General features: G+C 42.8%; 1 protein-coding gene across 2 annotated transcripts in view; it reads right to left on the reverse strand.

The window, feature by feature from the left end:
- SLC10A7 (solute carrier family 10 member 7) overlaps positions 1 to 20061 on the reverse strand; it is a 287835-nt gene that overhangs the window by 19578 nt on the left and 248196 nt on the right. For both annotated transcript variants that reach the window (XM_043902560.1, XM_043902559.1), the window contains one exon: positions 12167 to 12240. In XM_043902560.1, coding sequence (XP_043758495.1) covers positions 12167 to 12240 — 74 coding nt within the window. The remainder of the gene's footprint in view (positions 1 to 12166; positions 12241 to 20061) is intronic.

Raw genomic sequence — 20061 nt, forward strand, 5'->3', positions numbered from 1 at the left:
AGTAAATGGCAATTCCACCCTTCTAGTCCCCTCGAGGCCAACTCCCTCGGAATCATCTTTAATTTCCTTCTCTTACATACACATCCAATTCGTCAGCAGATCCCAGTGGTTTGGCATTCAAAATACCACCAGATGCTTCTCGCCACTCCTCCACCGTTACCTTTAATCACACCACCCGGAGCCTTGGTCTGGATTAAAGGCTCTTAACTGGCTTTCTCCCTGCCGCACCCTGCCCCCCAGCCCAGCCCAGCCCTTACGTAACACAGCAGTCAAAGTGGGAGCGGCATCGTGTCCCTCAGACCTCTCAAGGACCCCCTTTGCCTTCTGTGTAGAAGGCAGTCTTCACGACAGGTCGATGAGGTCTCACAAATATCAACCATCCTCCCTGGTGAGCTTTCAGCATCCTCCCCTTCCTCCCCACACTTTCCACTCCCCGAACTCCGGCCTCTTCATCCTCTTCCTCCCACTTGCTGAGCCCCTTCTGGTTCAGGTCCTTGCCCTCGCTGTTCCCTCTGCTTGGAGCCTCTTCCCTCTATACATTGTGGGGCTTGCTCCCGTTTTCCTACAAGTCTTTGACCCAAAGCCCCCTTTAAGCCTAACATGTCCCCGCCTCCATCTCGCACTCTTATTCTCCTTTTCTTTTTCTCCACGCACTTCCCATCATCTGATGCACCATATGTCTGAGTGTTCGCTTGTTCAGCTCCGCTAGAAAGGAAGATGGATAAGGGGGAATACGTTTTCGTATTTTGACCATTACTGTGGACAGAATAGGGCCCAGAATGGTGCCTCGTGCAACCTAGGCATGAAATGAACACTTGGTGAATGAATGCATGCACTGGGCAAAAGATACTTTAAAAGCATCTTTTTAATGGCATTATTTATTCCTGCACATCCCTGCTCTTGCTGTCAGTTGCAGAGGAGTTGGTTTTTATTATTATTGAAAACGCTTGTTCTAGCAGTACTAGAGTACGCAGTGCTAGCGTGAAGAGCAGGGTACTAGTGCTGGTACAGAGATCAAACCTGGGAAGCGTCACTGCTCCAAAACCATGAACGTGCTCAGCTTCAGGACAGGTGACTTTCCAAATGAACTGGCTTCCTGGGGCCCAGGAATGTTTTATGTACAATTTTACATCTCCTCCTGACTCCAGGGCAATCTGTCAAAACCCTACAGCATCCCCCCATGGCTTTAACCAATGGGCAGCTGACTTTACTATCTGGCTGGCGTTTTTTGCCTGGACTGCAGATGGGGACAAGGAGGTGGTGGGTGTCACCTCATCTGTAGCCTTGGAGTCCTTTATTATTTACTGTAAAGAAGCACGGAGCCGGCTGTCATCAAATCCACGCAAACTGGTTTATAGTGTCTGGTTCAATTAAGGGGGTTTCTGGGAAGAGAGGCAATTCTGAAACAATCATTGTTATTCATCAATCTCTGTTTGCAAGTGAAGATGGGGAGAGAGAAACTTCAAGTGAAGGCGCTCTCCTGGGTATGATGCTCCACTTCAAACGCAGCAAACAACTGTTGTTCTGTGATGCACATTTTAGTTCTGCTAGAGGCAACCTTTCTAAATATTAATAATAATAATAAACAATCCACTCCGCAGCTGACGGCGGGCGCAGAGATGAACAGGGAGCCCTGGAAGGGGTGTTGTGGTCGGTCCTCCTGGATGTGGCAAAGGCCCCCTCAGAAGGGCCGGGCCCCTGAATTCTTGTCGAGGGCTCCCTCTCAGAAGCACAGGATGCACATGGCTTCAGGCAGGCAAGCTGATTATTAATGTGTAAAACAAAACTCTTTAGGGCTCCTTCTAACTGTGACTCGGTGGTTTTCCTTTTGAAAGAAATGTGAAATTGTGGAATTAAAAGCTTCTTCCAGGAACAACGGACATGAAGAGGTCCAGAGGGATAGAGATTCGGTACCCAGGTGGAGGGGCTGCTATGCAATACGTGGGGTTTTCTGTCTCCTTGCTGTTGAGCTGAGGTAGCAAGTGTGAGTCAGGCTTGGCTGCAGCGAAGCTGCTTCAAGTAAGCACTGACCTCTCTTGTTCCTGCTCCATCACTGAGGCCTGCGAACCTGAGCGGGTGAGTGAGCTTCTCTAGAAGCTGGGACGTGATTATGGATGTACAGGATATGGTGGCTCCCACACTTTTGTGTAAACACTCTACTTTTTAGAATATGGTTGAAAAATCAGGCTCCGAGGTCGTCTTCTTAAAAATTCTGAATCCCTCAAATAAGGCCCAGTAATCTATATTTTCTTTTTCTTTTTTTAAGGGAGCAATTTGCTATATTTTTAAGGGCCACCTTTCAGGAAATGCTGATCTTATGGTGTTCCTCTGAATAACTCAAGATTCTAAAGCTACACTTAAGTCTTTCAAAATCAGAGAGAATTATCGGCTGTTAGGACCAGAAGGGTCCCAGAGATCACCCAGCCTAGACTTTTCACACCAGTGACCAAGGGATAAGCCTCGAGCTGAGCTTCACAGCACAGGACCTCCCTGGAGCTCTCACTGCAGCTAGGCACAGGGGCTGAGTCCGACCTGGCTTGACAGCTGGCTCTCCCACTTGGGGTCACATGACCTGTGCAAACTTTTTGTCCCCCTGGGAGCTCACTTCCCTTGCGGCGGTGACTGTATAGGAGTGATGTGAGCTGGGGCGTGGAAAGGGATTTGGGGACATCCTGCACCAGGCTGGTCAGGCGTAAGTTCCAGATTCTACCAGTAAGATCCAGCAGGTAGTAGATGGTGGCTAAAGAAATTTGGAAGGTAGGTGAAAAATTTCTCCACCCCCTTAGCCTTGACAGCAGCTCTGAATGAAAGTAAGCTCCTCAAATATAGATATTTTTAACTTAGCATACATTAGCAGTAAATGTGTTCCCTGAGGTCCCAGCTCTGACCTCTCCAGGGTTCTCACTAGCCTCTGGCATGAGAGGGCTCTCAATGCAGGGTTCAGTAACCCCAGTGGTCAGCCTCAGGGGACCACAAGGCCTCTGCGTGTGCTCAGTCACGTCTGACTCCTGTGACCCCTCGGACTGTACCCCACCAGACTGCCCTGTCCATGAGATTTCCCAGGCAAGAATATTGCAGTGGGTTGCCATTTCCTATTCCAGGGGATCTTCCTGACCTAGGGATCAAACCTGCATCTACTGTGGCTCCTGCATTAGGTGGCAGATTCTTTACCACTGAGCCACCTAGGAAGCCCTCAGGGCCCCCAGACAGAGGCTGAACACAAAACCCCGTAGGGATCAGGCCCCCAGAGCAGCCCCGGGGGTTTCACATTCAGGACACGGGATTTCCTAGATTCTTTGAGCAAGTGGGAAGTGTGCAACTCTAAAGTTTTAAGACAGTCTACATATGAGTGAAGGTCCATTTCTTACACTTATCGTACAAAGCAAAAAGGCGGTAATTTCCTCAGTAGAAACCTACTTCTGAATTCATTATGCTAATTAGTAAAGTCTCTGATAAATACAGGATTATAAACGCATTTGCTGTAGCTTCCTCTGGAATACATTTTTCTTTTCTTTTCTTTTTAATTTTGGCTGCACTGGCTCTTCGTTGCGGCTCACAGGCTTAGTTACCCCACAGCGTGTGGGATCTTAGTTCCCTGATCAGGGACTGATACCCCATCTCCTGCACTGGAAGTCAGATTCTTAGCCACTGAGCCACCAGGGAAGCCCCTGGCATACTTTCTTTCTGATAAAATAGTAGCTGAATATTCCAGTAAGAATTTTGCATGAGAACAGTGGGCTCTCCTGGGCACTGAAGTCTACAGGAACCATTGGCATAAAATATTTTCAAGTAAATTATTTCTTGTAACAAGCATTTAACCTATTAAGTACCCAATTAATCTTCTTTGTTATTATTATTACTAATCAAAAACATGTTGAATAGAGAAACGATTTAAAAAACATATTAACAAAAGGCATAGAAACTCTGTTATGTAAACTGGATTGACAAAACCTAAATGGAGGTGATCTTACTGCAAATCAAGAAACATTCCAAGTCTTCATTCAGCTCTGGTTCCCATGTGGTATCAGAAATTTGGGTTAAGGTTCAGTGAAAAAGGCATAGCAATAGCCAAAGCTGACATGGTAAGTATTTGAGAAAGGGTATAAAATTTCATCAAGCAGGACATAAAGTGGTAGTTTTCAGACCTTGCATTATGATCTGTTAATGAGTTACAGAATCAGTGTAATGGGTTTTAATCCAGCACTTGGCTGGAATATGGAATACATCACAGAAAGTGAGAGTGAATGTTGTTTGGTAAAACTTTTTACATACATGCAAATGTTTCCTGGATCACATGTAAAATGTATTTCTAACTGCAGGTTGTGGTTTCAAATGTCTGGCAGTCCCTGGCACAGGAAACATGGAGAAGGAGCAGAAATGTAGGGGGGCATCAGGGCTTTGGTCATGATGAACATCTGCTGTATCATTAAGAAGAATGGTACTTGAGCATCACGTTAGGGAACCTCAGAGAGGTTTTATGCTGAACCTGGGGACTTTCTAAATTTTTATTACAGTCCGGATATACCAGTGATTAAGTTCAGACACCAAATTCAGAATCAAAAATTTAAAGTAAAGTAATCTTCAAACCTCTGAACATAAATGTATCACTTTGTTTGAGAATCTGCATTTTTTCTCTTTGTTTATGTGGATCAGAAAACAGTACAGAAGGACAGATATTTCCCTAAATTGTCTTCAGCATGGTGGTAAAACCTACTGGGCCTTTAATTGCAGTGGCATCTATAAGAATCTGGCAAATGCTAAAGGAATGCATAAAGAAGATGTGATGCTGCTGCTGCTGCTAAGTCGCTTCAGTCGTTCTGACTCTGTGCGACCCCACAGATGGCAGCCCATCAGGCTCCACCGTCCCTGGGATTCTCCAGGCAAGAACACTGGAGTGGGTTGCCATGTCCTTCTCCAATGCATGAAAGTGAAAAGTGAAAGTGAAGCCACTCAGTCTTGGCCGACTCTTAGCGACCCCATGACTGTAGCCCACCAGGCTCCTCCGTCCATGGGATTCTCCAGGCAAGAGTACTGGAGTGGGTGCCATTGCCTTCTCTGAAGATGTGATATGTATATCTATATACATGTACATATACACACACATGCACAACAGAATATTACTCAGCCATAAAAAAGAATGAAATAATGCCATCTGCAGCAACATGGATAGAATTGTAGATTACCATACTAAGTGAAGAAGTCAGATAAAGACAAATACCATATGACATCACCATATGTGATATCTAAAATATGATACAAATGAACTCATTTAGAAAACAGAAACAAATTTACAGATGCAGAAAACAATCTCATGGTTACCAAAGGAGAAATAGGGGGAGGGATAAATTAGAAGTATGAATTCCATGGATAGAGGAGTCTGGTGGGCTGCAGTGCATGGGGTCGCAGAGTCTTGACAGGACTGAGTGACTAACACAACAATAACGGGATGAACAGATAAACACTGCTGTAGAGGCTTTCCAGGTGGCACTAGTGGTAAAGAACCTGCCTGCCAATGCAGGAGACTTAAGGGACGTGGGTTTGATCCCTGGGTCAGGAAGATCCCCTGGAGATGGGCAAGGCAACCCACTCCAGTATTCTTGCCAGGGAAATCCCATGGACAGAGGAGTCTGGTGGGCTCCAGTCCCTAGGTTTGCAAAGAGTTGGACATGACTGTAGCAACTTAACACACGCACACATCCTAAAACAGATAAATGACAAGGACTTGCTATATAGCAAGGGGGATTATACTCAACATCTTATGAAGATGTATAATGGAAAAGAGTCTGAAAAATAATATATATATACACACACATATTTATAAATGAAGTACTTCGTTGTACATTGGAAACTAACACAACATTGTAAATCAACTATACTTCATAAAAAAAAAATGTCAGATGGTAGGGGTCTTCAGACTGCCTTTCCTTACAGAACTGCAGCTCTAAGAGCAAACCACAGGACAAAAGATACATTTACAGTTATGCCTCAAAGACAAGCTTCTATTTTCTGGACTTTGATTTCTACTGTAATAGCTTATTGTCAACAGCACTGTAGCTCTTAGTGTGCAAGAACAGAGGGCAGTGATACCCCATGAAAGGTAAGGGGTGGTTCATCAAGAAACACTTGAAACAGAATATAACTTTTTGTTAATAAAGAAAATATAAGGATTGTGTGCCAGTGTGTGATGGGGCCACAGGGAATATATGCATATGGCTGCAATTTATATATACTGAATATTTTTAAACTGTCTTACAACTTAGCAATGTAATCAGAAGTCATTTTTAAACAATTAATTAAATGATTCAAACTCACACTGACAGTGTATACTTACAGTACTCAGAACCAATTTGGCACTTTTGGGTCTTTGAAAAATTTTTGTATCCTATTGTCCAATGCAGTTCTGGAAGTTAGGAGACCTGGAATCTAGTGTCTGTTAATTATATGACCTGGGATACATTTTTAGTTTTTTTCCTATGTTTTCACTTCTTATGAAAAATAATAATTATTGATTTGTTAACACTTAAGGTTGTTTAGGTAACATGACTTAATGGTTAAAGCCTTTAAAAAAGTGCTTCCCAACTGTAGGGTAGCTTCATCAAGATGATAGTCTTTATGTGCCAAATAGAATCGCAGAGAGGCTTTATGGGAAAAGAAAAGCAAATGCAAATTTTTGGATTTCAGTTCCATTTCCTCTGGAGAAAACAACCCAGATCTTATTAAATGATTTTTTTAGCCCAAGTTGCAGGGTAATCCTTTAGCGCTCCTGAAAAGCTTTCAAAGAAAATTGAAAACAAGATCCTTCTCAGATTTTGTTTCTCCTATGAAACCCTGAAGTGGCTCAGTGGTGAAGAATCCGACTGCCAATGCAGGAGGTGCAAGAGATGCAGATTCGATTTCTGGGTCAGGAAGATCCACTGGAAAAGGGAATGGCTATCCACTGTAGAATTCTTCCCTGTAGAATCCCATATGGTAACAAGAGGACCATAGAAGGCTACAGTCCGTGGGGTGCAGAGTTGGAAATGACTGAGCACCACCACCACCACCACTGTGAAACTCTTTGGAGAGTATAAAGATTTTTTTTAGCCTCTTTAGGAAGATGTAACAGCCATATTTCCTTTCTTGTAATATTATAACATTATCTACATAGACATTCCTTTAAAAAACTCTCTTCCTTTTTACATATAGCAGGGAAACTGTTACAGAATGGTGGTATTATCTGAGCACCTGACTCATAGGAACTTAAAACTAGAAGGAATCTCAAGGATCATCTTACCCATCTTCTCATTTTACAGATTTGGAAATTGAGGCTGACAGCAGTTGAATGATTTGTTCCAGCATTGTGGCTCAGCTGGTAAAGAATCCACCTGCAATGCGGGAGACCTGGGTTTGATCCCTGGGTTGGGAAGATCCCCTGGAGAAGGGAAAGACTGCCAACTCCAGTATTCTGGCCTGGAGAATTCCAAAGACTGTATGGCCCATGGGGTCGCAAAGAGTCAGACATGATCGAGAGACTTTCACTCATTCACACTTGATGAGAGAACTGGAATCCAGACCAGAATCAGGTTTGTATTCCTTCCACTCTCTCCAGAATCCTATGTCTCCCAAAAAGCTGTATTCTTTCTGCTTTAATGCATAGTTTCTTCTCACAGCCCAGCTGTGTGACTGTGACTCATAATGAAGTTCAATATGAGGGACAGCTGCCTTGATTGGTCTTTGTACACAAATGTCTAGAAATGGTAAGACCCACAGTGGACTTTTAATACACATTGATCACGACACTCTATTTAAATTTTAAACAGCATTCCTTCAATTCAGAAAAGCTTTTGGAAATAGCAAACGACTTGGAGTCTCACAATTGACTGCCATGTGTCAGTTGACACACTCTAGGAGTATATGCTTTCATTTTGCTATTTGAAAACATGAAAAACTAACATAAACATACACTTGAGGATCTCAAACATCCTTAAACATTCTCTTTCTAGGAACAGTGAGAACTTTCTACATACATTAGAACTCTAGATAAGCAAAGTGATTTGAATGCTCAAGAGAAAAAGATCAATGAAGTAAAAGTAAAATACTAATTTCACAGGATCCCTCAGATTGAATTTGTTTACTGATGAGCTCTATTGACTGATGGGGCACTGAACCATTGGTAACTAGGGTGTGAGCTGTTCCCCCAACTCTGCTATGTAAAATACCTTCTCATTATTATACAAATACCATCATCAGGCTAGAAAATAATTTGGGAGAGTTCATGGCTTTTGGAACAACCCACAGCAAGTGACACTGTCTTGACAAAATATAATTACCTCCAACCCTGAGTTGCAACTATAGGAGAGCAGTAAACAAGCCCCATAGTATTGTTTTAGATGAAGCACATTGAAAGCTCTGCACTTCCTCCAGGCCTCCTCTTTCTTCCTGAACGAACTCCAGGGAATGGCATCATGTCAGGCTTTCCAGATGGATTATGTGGAGCCATAGCTCAATGTCATTTTCAATAGGAAGCCTCATAATTAAAGGTCAAATAGTCACTTCATCTGCAATCAATCAATAGAAAAAGTACTAATACGAAGAACTAATCAATCAATGGCAAATGCACTAATAAAAGCAATGAATCAAATTCAGCATGTGTGTAGATGCAAGTACATTGAAGAGATGGAGACAGGGCAAAAGCAAGAACAATAAAATAAACTGCAAGCATACGTACAAGAGAATACTCAGAAGGCTGCTCAAAACCAGTTTTCATCTTTGGTTCATTAGTTACCTGGGTACCACTTGGCCTGCAATAATTTATTCTTAAATACAAATACTGGATATGCTAATAAACACTGTTATTTCATTGGGCTTTCTTAATGTATTCTATTTGAGACGTTATGTGTATGTGTGTGTATGCACGTGTGTGTGTGTAAAATCACTAAAAGAAATATTTTGACAGTTATCACAAAAGGGACAAATGTATTTCCTACACGCCAAATAGATATATTTGAATCTGTTGTCTTTCATCTTGGTGAGAGATAAGAGAAAGTATCACTCTGAGTGATAGATCCTACCTGAAATTTGCCCCCTGCTTTCTGAAACATGAATTCTTCACACTTACTGTGATGCTCTATCATTGCCATGCAGATGAGGAGTCCCATTAGGATAATTATCAGCTGTAGCTTGGGGGACTGCTGTGCATCTCCTCTGTACCAGAGACGTCAGGTCACCAGTAGAGGGAAACATGGCTTGAACCTTGTGAAAATGATACACTAAATTTATAGGGCTCAACAAGGCCATTCAAGCAAGAGGACCCAAACATCCCTTGCTGTGTGCAGAAATAAGGGCGCTCCAAGGGTTATCTGCGCCTTCTCAGTGAGATAAGAAAGCAGCAAAGAGGTCATTTTTATAAATGCTACCTGGGAGACTGCAGGCAGAAAGCCAGGTGTGATCAAGGCATAATAGAATATCCTGCTGCTGCTAAGTCACTTCCCAACTCTGTGCGACCCCACAGACGGCAGCCCACCAGGCTCCTCTGTCCGTGGGATTCTCCAGGCAAGAATACTAGAGTGGGCTGCCATTTCCTTCTCCAATGCATGCATGCATGCTAAGGCGCTTCAGCCGTGTCCGACTCTGCAAGTAAAATTCCCTAATCCAGGAGCTATGGAAACTAAGGCCTGGGGATGTTTCAATGGAAGAGTCAGGATGAGTATTTAGGACTTGCAATTCCAAGAGAGAGTAGGTCTACCATGTTATGGAAATAACTAAGGATTTACACCACCATGGTTATTTAGTTATCATACTAGAATATTATTGCAGGATCCAAGTATCTATTTCATGGGAGAATATTGCAAAAGCAAAGTGCAAAAGCCGAAGTCCAAGTTAACCCCAATGTTTTCAGTAAAATAGCTACTTTTGATTGGTGTTCATCTAATTTTTCAGATGACTGAAAATCAGAAAGCATCAAGAACAGAACGATATGGCTCTGAGATTTAAAAAAATGAAGAAAAAAAAAAAACAGCATGAGTATTTTGCTTACAGAAAAGAATACAGATCAGGTTGCAGTATGCTTCTCAGGTAGAGCTTTACTCATCATGGCCAGCTCCAGCACAGGAGAAAATTATGGAGAAAAAAATAAACATGGACTTTCCTCGTGGTCCAGTGGTTAGGAATCTGCCTGCCAATGTAGGGGAAGTGGGTTCGATCCACAGTCTGGGAACTAAGATCCCACATGCTGTGGGGCAACTAAGCCTGTGCACGGAAACTCTCGAGCAAACATTCTAGAGCCTGCGAGCCGCAACTACCGAAGCCCACAGGCCCTAGAACCCACGCTCCACAGCAAGAGAAGCCAGCTCAGTGAGGAGCCCGCACGCAGCACCTAGAGAGGAGCCCCCACTAGCTGTGACTACAGAAAACCCACACGCAGCGACGAAGACCCAGCACAGCCAAACACAAATACAAATACATTTTCAAAGACCACAATCCATTTGGGTTTTCCTGACAAAAGCAAATCCTAAGGGCCGGGCGGGTTTCAGAGGCCAGGGCAGAGATGCGGAAGCATATTGGACGCAGCCAGGGCTCAGCATCTGTGCTAACGACACAGGCTCCTTTGACCCCTGACTCGTGACTGCTGAGGGGTCTGGAGGCGCCCAATCTCTGGCCCGCCTGCCTCTACAGAAGCCCCTGCCTGTTCTCCAGGAGACCTGGAGCACCGGCGTCACGTCATAACAATGACATGCGGGGAAAAGTGCAGGTTGATTCCTTTTGAGGTCAACAATTAAACCACATCTATTATATGAACATCAACAAGACCCAGGGCAGAGGACTGGAACCCTGGAAACAGTAACGCGTTCAGAACCAACACAGTGAGCAATAGCTAATCACAGCCGCTGCTTCCAGGCAGCACACCAAGCTCTCTCCGCGGGCAGTCTGGCTCCATCCACAGCAACCTACACGCAGCACCATCACCAAACACGTTTTCTCACGGACTGACTTGTATTACAGACAAGTCCTGGGTCAGATACTTAACATGTTTTATCTTCAGTCTTTACAACACCCTTACAATGTAAGAAAAAGCCTTACAAAGTGAGAAAGCTAAGGTTCAGGTAGCTTAAGTGATTTGTCCAGGTTCACAAAATCTGGAACCAGAGAGTAGCTTCCAAAGCTCTCTCAGCTTCCTTTCGGTGATGATTCTAAGGAAAACCTAATAGACATGTTGCAGTGAAGGGACAGTACACATATAATTTATTCAAATAATCTGAAGTCCTAGATAGCAATTACATAAGAGTATGTCCAGTTTCTAAATCATTTCCCCATCTTTGCAAGACTGAAAATAATTCTATCAGACAGAAATGTCTGGGGCTAGTAAAACCATTATGAAATATCTTTGTTTTCTAGTTTACAGACTGAACTTTAACATAAACAGACTTAGAGAAATGTTAAGTCAGTTATACGCCAAAATGTAAAGGAATTTTTAATACGAGTTTAGCCACAATGTGCCTTCTACCCCACGGAGTTTGTGAATGATGTTTCCATACAGTTTCTCATTACTTAATGATCTTTAATGACTAAAAGCATGGATTCCAGATAACTAGATAGGTTGTTGGGATAATGCCTTTAAACTGGATAAAGGTTAAGGAGAGAATAGCACTTTTCTTGATCTATTTTTGTCCATTAAATACATACTTATTTCACTTTAGGTATTAATGAGACTGAGTTCATAATAACTAAATATATTGTTGTTTCTTTATAGAAATAACATTCTGAAATAAACTTCAGCCTAATGTCAATTATTTTCACCCTGCTCCGAGCTTCCAGAAACTATGTTAACATCTTCCAGGGGTCACTCTAGGGCCTTCCAAAGCCAAGTTTGTGCTCATTGCACACCCACAACTACCCCACTCCCCAACTTTTAACATGAACATTCGACCCTGAAAACCTTCTATGAGAATGGAAAACATGATTACAAGTAGAGCTAAACCCTACACTATTAAAACTATTAAAAAGAGTTTAATTCATGATGGTATTTCAAAGTCATGATTGATCCCCACTTTGCTACCGTTCTTTAGGTAACAAAGTAGACAATATCTGCATTCCATTTAGTTTGAAAAGTTGTTTGAATTTCAAAATCATAAGATGCAATTATCTGAAGGTAATATTAAGCTAGTGTTTCGGTCTGTGGATTACTTACCCAATGTGAGGGATTTGTGTGTAGAACAGAACATGACAGCTACAGTGTCTGCTGGTGTGAAACCCGAATTATTCCTGAGGGGGGTGGAAAAAAAAAAGCTTTACAAATATTGCTGTAAAAAAGCCCATTTAACACATCCTCAATAAAATGTAGTACCTATCTTCATGCAAACGTCCTTTTGATCAATCCTGGAGACAGAAGTAATTCTATACCGAAATGCACAGAAATGTCCAAATTTCTTTTTAGAGAGTAATTACTAGTTTATGCATGAAAAAGAGACAGTCCTAAAAATATGGTTCGGGCAGGGGAGGTCTCCTAAGATCATATGCATCATGGATCTGTGGCACAGGACTTTATAAAAATCCTGCAGCAGGAAACTCCATTAGTACACCCTCCAGGCTGTCACTTGATTTTAATGCAGTAGCTTGAAAGAGTTAATGTGTCGCCAAAAAGGCTTCCCTCAAGGAGCAACACATCCTTTAGGCAGCAAGTGCACACCTTTGAGAACCACAAGGTGTGAACAAGGATTTAACTTCATATGTTTTGGTAAAAATAACAAATGACCAATTTTTAGCAATTACCATGTACCAAGTATTCCTTTAAGGCCTTTGCATGTAAAGACAAAAATCCTACCAGGTAGGCAATATGATATCCCTATTGACAGATGAGAAAACTGAGGCACACAGAAATTATGTAACCGACCCAGGACCTCAGAGCTAGGGAGTGAGTGACCGAGTCAGGATTTAAACGAAGTCCAGCTGCTGTGTCTATGCTTAACTGCTAAATAATAGTTAAAAGGCTTCCCTGGTGGCTCAGTTGGTAAAGAATCTGCCTGCAATATAGGAGACCTGGGTTTGATCTCTCAGCCGGGAAGATCCCCTGGAGAAGGGAATGGTAAACCTGCTCCAGTATTCTTGCCTGAAGAATTTCATGGACAGAGGAGCCTGGCGAGCTATAGTCCATGGGGTCACAAAGAGTCGGACATGACTGACTGACTTTCAGGCAAGAATACTGGAGTGGGTTGCCATTTCCTTCTCCAGGGGATCTTCCTGACCTTGGGATCAAACCTGCATCTCCTCCATTGGCAGGTGAATTCTTTACCACTGAGCCACCTGGGAAGCCCTTGACTTTCACTTCACTTCACTATGCTAAAGATAAAAAGATCTTGCTTAGTCAAAATCCCATTAAATGTTAGAGCTAAAATTTTTGCCATGTAATCTTTTTTTTTCTTTTGAACTTTTTATTTTGTCTTGGAGTGTAACCAATTAACAATGTTGTGGTAGTTTCAGGTGAACAATGAAGGGACTCAGCCACACATAGGCATGTATCCATTCTCCCTCTAACAGATCATCAAAACTTCACAATCATTTGTGCCTGTGTTGGGAGTGGGATATTCAAACACTAGAATTCAATAAAGAAATAATATTGAACTTTAAAAATCCATTAAATGTTATGGGGATCAGTACTAGTGAATATCATATCGAAATCTCCTATTTTAGATCACAAAGATTTAGAGGACCAAGGACCAAAAAGGTTAGAAATGCAATTATCACTATTGCATTTTTGACATGTTAGAAACTAGTCCTTCCTCCAGAATCAGTGTTTGAAGACATAGTGAGTCTGTGTGAGCCTATTCATTCCCCACCCCGAACTCAGACAAGAGAGTGAGCAAAGGGAACAATGTTTTAAAGCCTGACTGCAGGGCTTCCCAGGTGGTGCTAGTAGTAAAGAATCCTCCTGCCAATGCAGGAGGCACAGGTTCGATCCCTGATCTGGGAAGATCCCACATGCCAAGGAGCAACGAAGCCCATGCATCACAACTATTCTGCCTGTGCTCTAGAGGCTGGGAGTCACAACTACTGCACCCACGTGCCCTGAAACCCATGCTCCACAACAATGAGAAGCTCACACATGGCAACTAGAGAAAAGCCCTTGCAACAACAAAGACCCGGCACAGCCAAAAATAAAAGTAAACAGAATTATTAAAAAAAAAAGACAAAGCTTGACTGCACACGTAGAGTTGCAGATACAGCAATCTACCCAATCGTCAAGGGCCTCTAAAGAAAGTGACTCCACCATTCCCCCGGGTAGCCTTACCCTTTGCAAAAATTCTGTTTATTTATTTACTTTTGGCTGTGCTGGGTCTTCGTTGCCGTGCAGGCTTTCTCTAGTTACGGCAGAAAGCTGGGGCTACCCTCTGGTTGAGGTGCACAGACGTCTCATTGTGCTGGCTTCTCCTGCTGCGGAGCATGGGTTCTAGGGGTTTGGGCTTCAGTAGTTGCAGCACGTGGGTTCAGTAGTTGTGGCTCTCTGGCTCTAGCGCACCAGGCTCATTAGCTGTGGCACATGAGCTGAACTGCTCTGAGGTATGTGGGATCTTCCTACATGTCTCCTGCATTGGCAGGCAGATTCTTTACCACTGAGACACCAGGGAAGCCCCAGACTTAACCTTATATATAACTGTCACTGGGAGAAAAAACTTCCCTCAATAGATCCCTCATCCTGTTTCTTTGTTATATACCCACTGGAGGGGATAGGGACCCTCTCTTCTACCACCTCCTCCTCTCTGCATAATGGTACCTACATACAGTGGAATATTACTCAGTCATAAAAAGGAATGAAACTGGGTCATTTGAAGAGATGTAGATGGACCTGGAGATGGTCATACAGAGGGAAGTAAGTCAGAGAAACAAACATTGTACATGAATGCATATGTGTGGAATCTAGAAGAACAGTACAGATGAAGCTACTTCCGGGGCCGGAACAGAGATGCAGACAGCAAGCACGGATGTGTGGGCACAGGGCTGAGGAGGGCGGGCCGAACCGGGGGAACAGGACTGACATATAAACACCACCACGTATAAAGCAGACAGCTCGTGGGAGGCTGCCGCGTGGCACAGGGGCTCAGCTCGGTGCTCTGGGACAACCTGGAGGGGTTGGACGGGAGGGCATGGAGGGAGGCTCAAGACAGAGGAGACACATGTGTACTTCTGGCTCATTCACGCTGCTGCTAAGTCACTTTGGTCATGTCTGACTCTGTGCGACCCCACAGACGGCAGCCCACCAGGCTCCTCTGTCCCTGGCATTCTCCATGCAAGAACACTGGAGTGGGTTGCCATTTCCTTCTCTAATGTATAAAAGTGAAAAGTTAGAGTGAAGTCGCTCAGTCGTGTCCAACTCTTCAAGACCCCATGGACTGCAGCCCACCAGGCTCCTCTGTCCACGGGATTTTCCAGGCAAGAGTACTGGAGTGGGGTGCCATTGCCTTCTCTTGATTCACGCTGAAGAACAGCAAAAACGAACACAGCACCCTAAAGCAATTATACACCAATGGAAAAAAATAGAATATCTAAATTACCGTTTAGTCTCCTCTCCTTTGAAAAGGAGTGTAAGCTCATGCTTCCTAACCAGTCTTACTTGCAACATTTTTGTTTTGTTAATAACATCTTTCCGAACTGAATTTTTGGTGTCTCTCAGGTGAGAGAAAAGAAGGGAAGGAGAAAGAGAAAGAGAGAGGGAGAGTGAGAGGCAGAGGGTTTGGGTTTAAGTTTACAGAATTCATAGTCATGAGAGGGGCTGTGCTTTTAATAAATCTGATGAAGAGAAGAAAAGGGCCATGGAGACGAGCATGATTATATAGAAATTATGCATGAAACCACGTCCCCAAAGGAGCCTGAGAGGAGGCGTCTGAGATTAGCCTGAGAGGAGAGCGTCCTATGGTCTGAGAGTCTGGGAGCCGGAAGGAGACAAGGTCGGTGAAAAACCCAGAAATTTTTCCGGTAGAGAAGAAGAAAGTGGAGGTAATTCATGTCAGGGATTTTACTCTCTTTGTAAAGTGTACGGTGCTTCATTCATCCTCAGAGAGGTAACCCTATGACCTGACCTGAGAAATAAGGAAAACTCGAGATAAGCAGATCGAGGAACATGACCTACAGTCAATTCACAATGAATGAAAAATGTCTCCAGGAACGAATGCCCAGCTGTGATGGTGGAATGCGCCTGCAGGACCAGCTGGCCTGGCCTGGGGCTGTCCCCCAGCCACACTCCAGTGATGGTAACACTATGAAGACCTTCGAGGCATTTGGCTGACCTCGTTTGTTACCCATTCTCACTGAATTTGGATTTATGTGATTTGGTTTCCTTCCGAGATAGTCTGGCAAGATGGTTCTTTGGTGAATGCTATTCTGCTTGATATTTGTTCTTTTCCAGATTATAGTATATTTCTGATGTGTCTAAATCTCTCTGGCCAAGAAAGCTCTGACTTATTTCTGACATTGGCTGTGCTGTCTGCCAGGCTGGAGCAGGGTTTCCAGTGTGGCTAAGGAGCATGTCTGTAGATATGCTTACTTGTCCTCTGCCTTTAGGTAAGGAGACCCACGATAAGCCAACACGAGGAGGTATCTGGCCCTGATGTGGGTTGAACACCACCCTAGGCTTCTACAGACACAAAGCCCTTCAGTAGGGAGGGAGAGTCAGGATATAAAAATGGAATGTTTGAGGTTAAAAACAATATTCTACCTAAATAGAGCTGACATACTCTATCTCTGATTATAATCAACCCTGAATATTCATTGGAAGGATTGGGATGCTAAAGTTGAAGCTCTTGTACTTTAGCCCCCAATGTGAAGAGCTGACTCATTGGAAAAGACCCTGATGCTGGGAAAGATGGAAGGCAAAAAGAGAAGAGGGAGGCAGAGGATGAGATGGTTAGATGGCATCACCGACTCAATGGACATGAACTTGAGCAAACTCCAGGAGATAGTGGAGGACGGGGAGACCTGGTGTGCTGCAGTCTGTGGGGTAGCAAAGAGTTGGACATGACTTAGTGACGGAACAACAACAACATATCCTCTCTCGACAGTAACAGATTGTTCTATATCATGGATCTTGGAGAAGCCAGTAGAGCACGTACTCACTTAATGGTCCATCCGAGATGGGGGGTGGGGAGGGGGAGGATGATGAGTAACCACAGCAGCAAACTTAAAAAGAAATTTTATCATACATGTATTTAATTGAACTACAGTTGATTTGCAGTAAATATTTATTGAGCACTTTTCTAAGCATTTTGCATCCAGTATTTCTTTCTTCACAGAACAGCCTTATACAATAACAGTATTTTTGTCTTTGCTTTTCCCAAAAAGGGATCTTAAAGCAGAGTTAGTTGCATCAAGTCACACAGCTCAGGAGGCTGTCCTAAACTGTGAAGACAAGTTTGCCTTCTGAGAAGAATATTATAAAAAACCAAAACCACCACACAAATTTAGTGGATGACAGCAGCTAAGTAACCCTCCTTCACCCCATGCTCTGGGGTTAAGTGGCAGAAAGTCAAGACAACATAAAAAAAAACGAAGTGTCCCGTAGATTATACTAAGTAGTAATGACTGTAATTATTTTCAATGATTATCATCTCTATTGTGCCTGCTCACATTCTTGAAAGGAATTGCATTACTATTTATTTTCCAATTCTACCTTATCTCTTTTTAATATTGATTTTCTTTTTATCTCGTTCTTATAATTCTTTTGATTACTTTGGCTTCCCTCGAGGTGTTTATTTCCTTTGCGTCCCAACTGGTCTTTTTATTCTCTCACAAAGCTTTCAATCGGTGTTTTCCACATAATATTTATTTTGCCTGCTTTTGCAGTACCCACAGAGGAAAACATGTCAGAAGGTTTTACCAGCAGAATTACAGAATGTGGAGCAGAAAAGGTCCTCTGAGATAGTCCCGTCTAAGCCCACTGTTTTTACAGGGGAAAGTTCCCTGTGAAAACTTTGCTTTGTTAACCTCGGTACCCGTGTTCTGCCTTCACCGCTTTTAGGAGACCTCGTCTGCCCCCAGCTCTGTGGCACTAAACAAGTTAAGCAGGGCCCTGGCCGAGTTGCCCCAGCTCTGAGCAGTAAGGAGACTTCCCGTTACTAATAAGGCTCGTCTTCCCTTCCCCACTGCCTGCCTCTCCCCTCTCCTACTCTTCAGGTTACCCCCCTTCCCTCCCTGGGCTATGGCCTGAGGCTGCATGAGACATCTCACAGAAAACCTACTGATAAGGACCAAAGCACCCAGTACAAATATTTAAATATTTGTCTTCTCCCTTTTCCTTCCTTTCTGGTTTCTTCTGTCACTCTAGAAACATTCTCTGTTTCTACTACCCTAGTTGTCAACCTACCAAACTGTCTTATTTTGAAAAGGCTCCCCATTACTGCTTTCTTTTTCTAAGCTTTTTCAACATTTTTCTTCTAACTTTGAAGCTTCCGAAAGTTACAGAAAGCTTAGGTCAATGTGGTCAAAGGACTCTTGGTTTGATGAATGAACTCCCCATTCCTAGCAACTGTGACAGAGAAGTGTCAAAAAGAATGTATTACAAAACTAGAGACGCTAATTCTCTCTTCCATAATTAGTTTTTGAAATAATATAAACTACTGTGATAAACCAAATATTTTACAGTAGCTAACATTTCCAGAGCACTTACTGTATGCTAGGTATTATGGTGAGGGCTTTATGTACATATCATTTAATTCTCCAAATGACCCTATGAGATAGGTATTACTACTGTTTTCATTTTATAAATGAGGACATTGATGAAAGTTATAAAGTTATTAAACAGAATGAAAACTCAAGTCCCTCTGACTCCAGAGTTGGAATTTTCAACTCTGATGCTATTATCTGAACCGATAATACAGATACAGGATACAGAATGTACTCTCAAATGTACTTTAAATACTCAGAGTACTAATAGAAGAGGCTCCCATGCCAGACACTACAGAGGTAATAGGTCAGGTTTCTAAACCTAAGAAATATTAACCAGGTAAGCAGAGTGTTGAAGGGAAGTTGAATTTTCCTGGCTGGGTCTCTCCTGGTTTATGCTAAACTTCCACCATCAGAGGTCAGTGGCATACTGTACAAAAAAAGACAGACTGATTTCTCTGCTGAGATTTCTTTCTCTGGTTATTTGGATTGCTTTTAATTTTATTGGACTAGTAAGTTAAAGGAAAAACCTGCTACAGGCCAATTTTATTAATTTTAAGAAGGAAGGAACAAGAAGTAGGAAAAGAACTCAATGAAGTATAAACCAATGGGTTCTTGTTCTAACTCTTGGTATTGTTGACTAATGTGTGTGTGTGTGTGTGAACTTGAAGAATCCAGTCACATAATCACTACAAAATTCCCCAGTCAAAACAAGTATTAAGAATTTTAAAAGTAACTGAAGTAGCTTAGTGTGGTGGAAACAACAAGGGTAAATGCTTTTGGAAATGTCAAATGGAGATGACACGCAACTCTAAGTGTAGTATCTGCCATCTGATTTGGGGTAAGTCACTAAACTACTAAAATCTGATTTCAGGCAAGTTCCTAAACTACTCTAAGCGTGGGTCATCATCTGCAAACTAGCAACCAAATGCACAGTATCCTGGTCTTTTGCTGTCAGACTTACACAAAATAACATATGCAGAAACTGCAGCATGGTACCTGACATAGAGTAGGGTTCAATAAATGTTGGTATTTTTCATTTCTCCAATAAAATCCTCAGGAGCTATGGGGTCTTCCAAAGTGAAAATAGAATGTGAAGATCATAACTTTTGTCTAATCAAAACATGTCCAAATTTTAATGGCATGTGTTGGGGCTATACAACCTGTACCAAGGAGCAGAGTTACAGCTAATCCACATTCTTTTATTTACCAAAGAACATGCATGTCTGGCAGGGGGCCAAGCAAGTTCAAAACACAACAGAACTTCAGTGAAGGCAGAACAGAAGGGCCTCAAAACCACAAGGCTTTATGAAGTCTGGCCTCCTTCATGAGGAAAATCCTCACTTCTAATTTGACTGGTTGGGATATGCCCCACCTCCACCCCCTCCCTCAGCAATAATCCCAATAGTGGCTGTTCTGTGGCCCTTCAAGGCA

The sequence above is a fragment of the Cervus elaphus genome, chromosome 5 (genome assembly GCF_910594005.1).
Source record: "Cervus elaphus chromosome 5, mCerEla1.1, whole genome shotgun sequence".
Lineage (NCBI taxonomy): Eukaryota > Metazoa > Chordata > Mammalia > Artiodactyla > Cervidae > Cervus > Cervus elaphus.